Source organism: Halyomorpha halys, unplaced genomic scaffold (genome assembly GCF_000696795.3).
Source record: "Halyomorpha halys isolate HHAL.00 unplaced genomic scaffold, Hhal_1.1 Scaffold215.1, whole genome shotgun sequence".
NCBI classification, from domain to species: Eukaryota; Metazoa; Arthropoda; class Insecta; order Hemiptera; family Pentatomidae; genus Halyomorpha; species Halyomorpha halys.
Window position 1 is genome coordinate 704,239 of NW_027107820.1, and position 10,421 is coordinate 714,659.

The 10,421-nt window shown below is 30.6% G+C and overlaps 1 protein-coding gene across 2 annotated transcripts in view; it reads left to right on the forward strand.

Annotated features, from left to right (window-relative positions):
• Window positions 1-10,421, forward strand: part of LOC106679724 (protein ref(2)P) — a 20,613-nt gene that overhangs the window by 3,877 nt on the left and 6,315 nt on the right. For both annotated transcript variants that reach the window (XM_014419038.2, XM_014419039.2), the window contains exons 3-6: window positions 1,719-1,832; window positions 5,477-5,649; window positions 5,730-6,069; window positions 8,529-8,596. In XM_014419038.2, coding sequence (XP_014274524.1) covers window positions 1,719-1,832; window positions 5,477-5,649; window positions 5,730-6,069; window positions 8,529-8,596 — 695 coding nt within the window. The remainder of the gene's footprint in view (window positions 1-1,718; window positions 1,833-5,476; window positions 5,650-5,729; window positions 6,070-8,528; window positions 8,597-10,421) is intronic.

Below are 10,421 nucleotides of genomic sequence, written 5' to 3' on the forward strand. Positions count from 1 at the left end.
GGTATGTTCTGGTAGAGTTTGTAGCAGTTCTCGGAACTTTTCTTGATATTTTGACATTGTTGTATTTTGTTTGCTCATTTCCTTCATTTTAGAGATCTATAAAAGTTTCCATGGTGGTGTACATTATATTAGAATGGTAACTTCGGTGTTGAGGCTTTCTGTACTAGCAAAGATAGTTTCTTTATAGCGTTGAGTCTGCTCTTCTTATCCTGCATAAGGTTTTGGCTCCATATGGAGGAGTGTACCTCAGGAGGCCCAAGACCACAGCATTATAGATATCCATTGGGTAGATATCCCATGCCCCAGAATGCACTCCCCTATCCTACTTAGTCTATTTAGTACCCCTACTGTAGTGACAGAGTCATCCTATCTCATAAGTACCTTAGGTAAGAAGTGGTGTGAAAGACTCCTGTTCTCATAGCAAGGCGTGTGACCTCATCTAGTCTCTCTTTCTTTCTCCTAGTATATCTAGGTTAATAGGATGAGCCCTGTCCTTTCTCTTCACATATTACTCAAAAAATGAGAATAATGCATCTCTCTGTTTGGCTCTTCTAACTCTCAGGTACAGTGACTGCCAAGTGGTCCACATAGGCCATGGCAAGGAACCCTCTGTATTTTGATTCCCCTAGTAGTTCATCAAACTAATTTCTACAGGGCAGGACCAAGAATTGAGCCCTTCAGCATCTCCTTTCAATTTTTCTCTCAGACTTGTAATACATACCTTTGATCTTGATGCTTCTATTACTGAGGAAACTATTAGCTAGGGAGTATAAATTGTTGGGGATATTGAACTCTTGCACAACGGAGTTTAACTGTATATTGGATTAGGCAGGGTCACCCAAAGCCATCAAAGGTGGAGAATATGTGAAATAAGATCAATAAGTCTCTGCTCTCTCCTCTACATCCCTGCACTCCCTCAGGAGTGTATCAGTTGTTGTTCCCTTGCCACTGATAGAGCCAGATTGCGATGAATGGCTCGGAGCTCATATCATACAAATATGCTTTTGTATCATATTTAAGCAGTAATGAAATGGCTGATATAACAGTTAAAAAATCACTTTATGATTTGATTGATTTGATACGTCTCTACCACAATAAATCTTTTGTTTCGTGGAAAAATTATTTGGTATAAATGACAGTGAGTGTTCATGGAGGTTATTTATAAATTAATTAAACTGACCCTGGTAAAACTAACAGTAGAGAAACTAGATGCACTATTGTTCACAGGTCTACAAATTACAGAAATGTTGGAATATTTTAGTTTGAAATAGTGGACTATTTAGCTTCTAAATAGAATTGATCGAATATTCCATATCTATTGAAATATTCAGAGCCTAAATTATTAATGATAGTAATGAAGGGTTTATTATGTTTTTGAAATAAAAAAAAAAGAAAGCCTATTCAGTTTCAGTCATTTTGGTATTAGCTGTTATATATTTAACACAATTCATTTATTGATGTGAAAGTAATAGTATTAACCTTAAATGATCTGACATTTTATATTTCTGACATAAAAATTAAAAGTTCTGTATTCTGATATGAGCAGTTAGTTGATTGAGCATAATGAATACGTCATGTTTGGAACATGACACTGGCATATTCTGTAAAAAGAAACAGACAAATTAGTGTGATCCTACTGTAACACCTGATAAACTTCTGTTTCTGAATTATTTATGTTGAAAATATAACTTTTTGTAAAAATAATTTATGCATTACAGATAGAGAAGGTGACATTGTTAAGATATGTTCTGATGATGAACTTACTATTGCTTTGGATGAAATGAAGGATGACTCAGTGAAGAGGCTTTATATTACTATAAACAAGGATGAAGGTTAGTACAGGGATCAATCCATATTAAAGCTACCAATGATAGTTGCTGACAAAATTATTTTTTTTTGTTTTGTTTTTTACCTATTTTTGTATCCAGAGAGCTGAAAATATGTATTCATTAATTCTTTAAGTGTTCAGATTTTTAATCAGTGTCTATTGTTTTGGTGTGTCAGTCTACTTGGCCTTTTACAGAGATGTGTGTTAAGCTCTGTAGCTTCTAGGTTTTAAAGATATTTGATTCAAACAAAATTCATATTGAAGAGAATAAAATTGCGATATTTTCTGTCCAGTTTATATTAGCCTCTATTTATTTGTAAGTAAAAAACAAAATAGGTACATTTTAAAAATAAAAACCTCTTTCTTAAAGTAAAAATGTTAAAGATGAAGCTAACACTCACCTTTAATTTTTTTTTTTATTGATATAGCATTTATAGTAAACTACTTCCCTAAAACGATTCAGACCTAAGAGCTACTCGTCTTGAATACCAAATTGTGAGAAGTGATAATAGAGCTCAGATGTTCAATGAAAGTATATTGAAAGAGGCTCAATATAATCAGAAAAATCAAAATTTTCTGAATACAATCTTTTATTGTGTTGCAATAAGTGGTTAAAATTTCATCACTGTAGGTTTATTAGTTTTGTAGTTCTGAAATTTTAGATATAACTAAAATTCGAAGAACTTTATTTACTCTTACTACATACATCACTAATGATTGCAATAATGAGCATGGTATCCGGGAGAAACATGCTTAAATTTTTCATCTGCTTTTTTATTTAGTATTTAAAACTTGCATTATCTGTTCCTATGGTAGTATTTTTTAGAACTTTTAGAATTATTTATACTTCCGGGAGAATATTTTTTTCTGTTTCTATAGCTATAGCTGTAAAGCTTCTTTAATAACATTTCTATTATGATGTAGATGTGGTAATAGGACTTATAAAAATTCTTTTAAAGTTCAGTCTTGCAATTGATTAATATTTTCCTGCGTATAAAAAGATGTATCAAATTTTAATGATTGGAAAAGTTTGTCGGGGAGTGTGGCCAGCAAAGAATAACATAAACAAACAAAACAATATTTATTTATTTTATGCCTACGTTTCGACCTGAGTTTCAGGTCTTCATCAGGGGTTATGGCGTTGAAGGTAGGCCTAAAACTGACCACACCCCCTAACAAACTTCTCCAATCATTAATCTACGGTCAACTATCTACACCTCATTATCAAATTTTAAATTTTCATGCAACTTTAGTGGTCTTTAAGGGCTTTTTTTATGAGTCTTTGAACTATGATCATGGTATAAATCAGTTTTTTGTACATTTACATTATGTTAGTTTTTAACTGTAAGTTTTTGTTTTAGTATATTAGCATCTAATGTAACGTAAAGAATCGTCGGAAAAGAAGTATTCGTTGTCACTTGTAATTACTTTTTGAATGTCGTTTGTATAGGTATTAAAACAAAGGGGACCTAAAACACTACCCTGTGGTATACCAGTTTTTATGCAAGTTGAACCATCAACACTGTTCTCTAGTTTAACTATTGCTTTTCTGTTCTTAGAATAACTTTTAAAAACTCTCAAGGCTGAATCAGAGAATCTTGTACTTTTCATACTTGTAAGATTTTTATGTATAATGGTATCAAACGCTCGACACGTCAACAAAAATGTGCTAATTAGATAGCAGTTATAATATTAATTAAATTTGTATAATGAAGTAATTGTTGCTCAGTACCTTTGCCTTTGTGAAAACTGTACTGATTTCTATTAATAATATTATATATTTTCAGAAAAATCTTTAAATGGTTGGTTATATATTTTTCTATAATATTATTTACTGATGATAAAATTGAGATAGGTCTGTAATTGTCTAAATGGTTTTTACTGCCTTTTTTATGGATTGTTCTGATAATTGAGACTTTAAGTGTGTCGGGGTATGTTCCTGATTTTATTATATAATTTATTAATTGCGTTATTAGAGGAGTTAAGAGTTTTGAGTGAATAACTAAGTCACGGGTTCTTATACCATTAAATCCAGCAGATTTTTGTTTTCCTTCAGAGGTAAAATAATTTGTTTTACATCATGCTCTGTTGCATAATTCTATATATATAATTCTCTATATTCTCTTTATATTGTCCATCTTTTCAGCAGAAAGGAATTTCTTGATTGGATTCCTGTTACTTAAACGCTCAGGCTTTGTGTACTCGTCCTATCTGGAAATGATTCTTGGCAATATTATTGAACTAACATATCCTGTCTTGTCTGTTTCTAATTTTGTTGCCAAAAGATACACCTGGATGAAAGCTTACTTCATTTATAATTTCCATTTCATCTTTAAGCCCCTGTTGGTCTCAGTTATATCGGGGTTATATGGAAAGAGAAACAGTTTTACATAAACCAGACCTAATCAGTTGCCAGTTCTTGTAGCTTTGAGGCCCTTTGTGCCCGGAATGATGTGATGTCACTTGTTCTACCATTACTTAAAGGATGTTGTATTTATATGTTTCTTGAGGTGCAAAAAATTAATATAAACCTGTTTATAAATTATGAACCGATTTCTTAGTCTGCTTGAAGAAAGACTCATTTTAGCCTTTCGTGTAAAAACATTTTCTCCTTTAGTTATCAAATTATCAGATTATTTCATGTTCATATTTATCTGTTGTTTATTACTGCTGACATTAGGAGATAGTTAATTATTTTTAATTAAAAAAAAAATAATGGTACTTAAGAGAAATATTTATTTGAAAATTTGTTATTTTAGCTCTGTCAGACTATTTCAATGGATAAAATAGAGTATTAATAATCTTGAAATAGAATTATAAAGTGCGAAACATGGGCGTTGATGACCTCAGGGTTTTAAAGCCCCAACCAATAACAATGGAGTATTAAAGTTTTACCTATAAGTTAAATAAAATTTACTCACAGGAGTAAATTTTCATCTTAAATTTTTGATTTGTATGTACTTATCATCTATCACAATAAAGCTAGGAATTATATCTTCTTTTTGGACACTTCTTATAAAAAGCAGTTTACAAAACATAAGCCCAAAGTCAATTTTAAGAAAAGGTGTAATATTCCAGACATATGCCTGCCTTAACTGTGTAATTTCAGTTTTCTACAACTTTTCATTTTTTTTGCTCGACTGCTCTCAGACACACACTTAGACCATTTTAGCGAGACTTGGTTATTTGGACTCAGAAGACCTAAAAACTTGTATTTTTGTTTAAAACTCAGATCCAAAATGTTTCATGATCACTATACTTCCCCTTACTATATATATTCCATGTATAATGAAAATATTAACACTGTTTTTTTATTCAGATATTTCATGATACCTTGACGGTATATATAACGGTATTGATGATACACTGCGGCAAATAGGAAAAAAATATCTATATTAATATAAATGTCAAAAATAGTTATTCATTCATTTTGTTTTTTTAATATATTGGCTTAACTCTAACCATTATCTCCTAGTTACTTTTAAACAATTACTTTCTCTTACTCTTCTCTCATAAAATGTATTTCTTTATATTAATTTTATTTTTTGTTTGCTTGGTACTTTTCATTGTATTTTTAAAACATATATGTGATTTTTAAAATTACATATATGTTTTAAAAATATTATAAATATAAATATGTTATTTCAGGAAATGTCGACATGTTACATCCTGATGTAGAATGTGATTGCTGTGATCAACCTATTAAAGGTTTTAGGTACAAATGCCTAGTTTGTTATGATTATGAACTGTGTGCTATTTGTGAACGAAACCAAACTCACGCAATACATCCTATGATTAGAATACCCAAGCCTATAGCTCCTGTGAGTAAATTTTTATCTTAAATTTTAGATTTGTATGTACTTTTCATCACATTAAAGCTAGAAATGATATTTTCTTTTAGGATACCTCTTATGGAAAGCAGTTTACAAAAGATATGCCCAAAATATCTCAACATTTAGAGCGTTTATTTCAGGAAACTGGAGGTGAAGCGAATCTATCCAATAATCAGAAAACTCCTGCTGACAATAAACAACATTTTAAATTCTGTCAAAATGATATTCACAATCTAATTGCTAATTTGTTGATAGAAAAGCTCATTAAGCATAATATTGAAACAACTAAGACTCAACAAAAAGGTCAACAAGAAATACATTCCAATCAACCTTCATCATCTGCTGATATACATGTTAGAAATGAACCACAGAATATTAATGGTTTGACCAGTGAATTAAGATCATTAAGTAAGTGTTAGGTCCATAGTTATTTTAACTATTAGTTTATTCTCTTTGGTATGTCATTTGCATGTTAGTTTATGTTATTGAAGTTTGTAACAATGTATTCTTAGAATATGGTTCAAGATATATTATTCACCTAAAGACACACTTTGGTATTCTCATGTTATAACATCAAAAGTATCTGATATATGTCCTTGTTTCAGGGAGTATCAGGGGTGGTTTATGCATGCCTTTACCCATTATACCTATTAAGTTGTTTACATTTATAGATAATTTGTATCCATCCCATCTTACACAAATTAGATTTGATTAAAAAAGCATCCTTCAAATTAATATTGCTTCAATTTCATAAATCTAATTATAAATCCTAATTTTTATTATATTAATTTGATAGCATTTTTAAAAAAAAAGAAATCTGATGAATTATTTTTTTTTCTATTATAAAGAAAAGAAAATAGTTCTTAAACTTTTATACTTTTGATTTACCCCATTTCCCTTTTAAAATAAAATTGATTTTTAATAATTAAGATCCAAAAGAATAATTAATACTAATTTTAAATAAAGCTGATATATTATGAAAAGTGTAACATTATTTCTGAATAAATACATTTATCTATAGAAGAGTGTGGAACTGTGTGATTCATTAGCGAGTGTTAGTGAACCAACAGATCTGCATTTTTATTACCGACTATTGCTAATTTACATATTATAGTTCGCTACCAGACCCTATCAGTGTTTGTTTAGTGTCACTTTGGCAATTTTTTTTGTATGAAATTCGAATATCTCTAAAAGTTGAGTGCATCTGTGAACTAATGACTTAATGGCCATTTTTGTAAGATTCTAAAGTATCTAAAATACTTCTATATTTAGCACTACCCATTTTACCTCTGGCACTTCTGGTTTTTACACATTTTTTTCTTCAAGAGCTCTTCTTGTCTCTGTTCCATCGAAGTTGCTACAACACAGTATTATTAATGTCTTCTCTGTAATATTATCTGGCTGTCATAATTTATTTATTCTCTTTCATTTGTTCATTTATAAATATTATTTCAAAGGCCTAATCTATTTTCATTACTTGTGTTCTAATTTTGCCAAGTTTTTCATCTTGTGGTATGCATGAAGTCATCAATAGTTTACTTTTTCTAAACATTTTTATATTTGAGACAGATATTTTTACTTTGGAGACTTAATCAATAGACACGGTCATTTTTGCAGCATTTTGTGCATATTTCAGCTAGCTGTTTGTTTTGTGAAATATAAGTATAATTGTTACTATTACCATTTTATCTTCTCTCATGATCTCTGAGTTCTTTTTTTTTTCCTCCAGTTTCGAAACCAATTACTGCTCCTTTTTCGCTAAGTTTTATGTGGTTGAATCATATATAAGCATTAATTTTTTTATTTTTTTTTATCTATAGAAGAGTGTGGAACTGTGATTGGACACATCTTGCTCTCTGTTCAGTGGACCCGTGACCGAGTACAAAGTACATTCAGCTGTAACACAATGCATAACCATGAAGTTTCTAACAATTTTTGGCCTTTGACCCTCAGTAATGAGGTTTTAGAGTGAATTAAAACCTCATATAGAGGGACTGTTTTGTTTGGTGTTACTATGAACATACATAACTGCTGCAACTACCAGGTTGATGAGTCTAGGCTTCCTCTTGTTTTTTTTTTTGGCTTTGAATTTTTTCCTTTGAGACTTACTGGTTTCATCTGTAGGTTGAGATTTTGTGATTCCTTTATTGAAGAGGAGTGGGTAATCAGCCTATTAGCAGATGGAGGCGTTGTTTCCTCAGAGACTTCTGACTTTCTTCCCTATCCAAGGCGACTACCAGGAGAAGGTGATCCTAGGATGTGTCCTGTAGTTGATCTTTGATGTAATTTGCTGTACATGATGTATTGTTTAAGTGTCTAGAGTTATCGCACCCGCAAGCTGGAGGACAAATAGCTTATTGCTTTCTGATAATTGAGCGATTAAGTCACCACTTCACAATGCAATCATTTGGTGTATCTAAATTGTTCCAGAATAATTAAGGAAATCTCCATATGATTTAGACACTTTTCAAGTTTGCTTGTATTATTTTATAAGCTCCTGATTAAAATTTTCGATTCACCTTAAGTGAATTGAGAACCAGAGAATGATGAATCCAATGAAGGCTAAAAAAAATTTCAGTCAGATAAGTTCTAATGATTTTTTTTTTTACTTAAGGTGAGTTCTATTAGTTTATTTTCTTCAGGATCAATTAAAAGTGACCATAGGTTGTTATTGCTAGTTGTTATATAAACTGCTCACTGAAACAAAAGACATTGTATGCCCATTTGAGATGTCATCCATCATCATACTCAGCTGTAGTATAGTGACAATAGATTATAATTAGAGATAAAATTAGAAGAAATAGGCTGGGATGGGAGCTTTATTTATTATTAAATTAGAATTATACTCTTATAAAATTTCTTTTCAGGTATTGATGTTAATTCAGGAAGTATCAGAACGGAAGGCCTAACTTGTCAGGATGAACCAGTTCACTCTGTAATTCCTTGCTTTGATTAAATCTAACAACATAACTAGTTTTATAAAGTATATATTTATTAATTTATAATATTTACTCATCCTCATCTAAGGTTTCTTTTTATAATAATTTAAAAAAAATGAAGAATTAGTTTAAATCAATTCATGACATATCTGATTAACAGAAAAAACTTTGTAATATGCAGGGTGTTCTCTATGTATACCTAGTTCACCTGCTAATCTCTACAATTTTTTTATTTTGATTTAGTTTTTCCTGGGTCCTGGCATATGGTCTGTCTTTTGATGATATTTTTAATTTTCTAACCTTATCCATTTTATAAAATTAACAGTTCTCCAGCTGGAGCTTTGGAGCTTAATGGTTTCTGATAAAAAATTATATTTAAATCAGGCACTTTTTGGATCTGATCCATTCAAATGACATAAATATCAAAACCCACTAACAATTGTTCACCGTTTTTGACAGTTTGCTTGCAAACCGTGCATAAAATTGAACAAAAATCATTTTAGAATTCAATTTCTTATAAGAATCCATTATCATAATTTGAGTATCTTCACCCATAAATGGCCAGAATTTTTTTCTTATAGGAATTTTAATAAAAATTCATTTAAAATAATAATGGAAATATGCTGTTTGACACAGCTGTGGCAATGGAATAATCATTCTATTTGCAAAAAGACATCCATGTCAAATTGGTTGTTTTCAATTCTGCGATTAGTTTTTTCCAAATTAGAGAGAAAACTGCCTTTTCATTAAGATTATATCTGCTTGTGCCTGTGATTCCAACTCCCTTAGAAGTTATTTATCTACTAATTCCAAATACGTAAAACAATTATTGGCATAAATAGATCAGAGAATATTTTTACTGTTATTCTTTCTGGACAATTACAAAATTTTAGAATCACACTTCCACCTATCCCACATATTCATCTTTGTTTTTATTTGGCACCTTAATAAATCTCAAAATTAATTAAACAACCCAGTTTATTACTTTACCTCCAGGTCTTGTATCCTAAATGGATACTTAAAACAGTGAATGGTACTTTTATCTATCATTTTCAAAGCTGAAAAAATAGTGCATTATGGAAGAATTTACCTTCATTAAAAATTCATACCCATCAATAAAATAAAATGTTTTGTTAAGAATATTATATAGACAAACTAAACAGAAAAAAGTTTTTTTTGATTGACAGTTTTAAGCATATCCCTTTCCACCCATCGTTGCCACAATGAAATGCTGAACTTTGAAGTCTTCCTTAGAATTACATATAAGAAGTAACTTAGACTCACTATTATAGTTAATTTTCTCAGTGTTTAGATATAATAAGAAAAATCAGAAACACCTCAAAAGAAAATTACTAATTAGAGTAGGAAATCTATTAGCATAAAAAGCACAGCAATCAGTTTACAAAAAAAGACAAAGAATAGCATTCTATTTCTATGTATCATTATACATGGTGCACAGAGAATAAGGGGTTACGGTAGACTTATATTACTTACCAGGAAGGTGGGGACGGAAAACCTGTCAACACATATTCCATCATGTTTCTTTCTCACTACGCTCTGTTTTTGTCTACTGTTTAGAGTGTTGCGTTTTGGCAACACTGGCCATGAAAGGGTAAAGCCACCTGATGAGATTACAGTGGCTGCCTTGATGGTGTCTCAATTATGATCCTCCAATCCAGTATCCTCTCAATTGAAAGAGGATTTTGTTGTTAAGGTTTGTTTGACTTTGCTGAATAGTTTTTTTACACTTAAGTAGTGAAGAACCTTAACAAATTGTTAGTAGTTTTATTACACTTAAGTAGTGAAGAACCATAACAAATT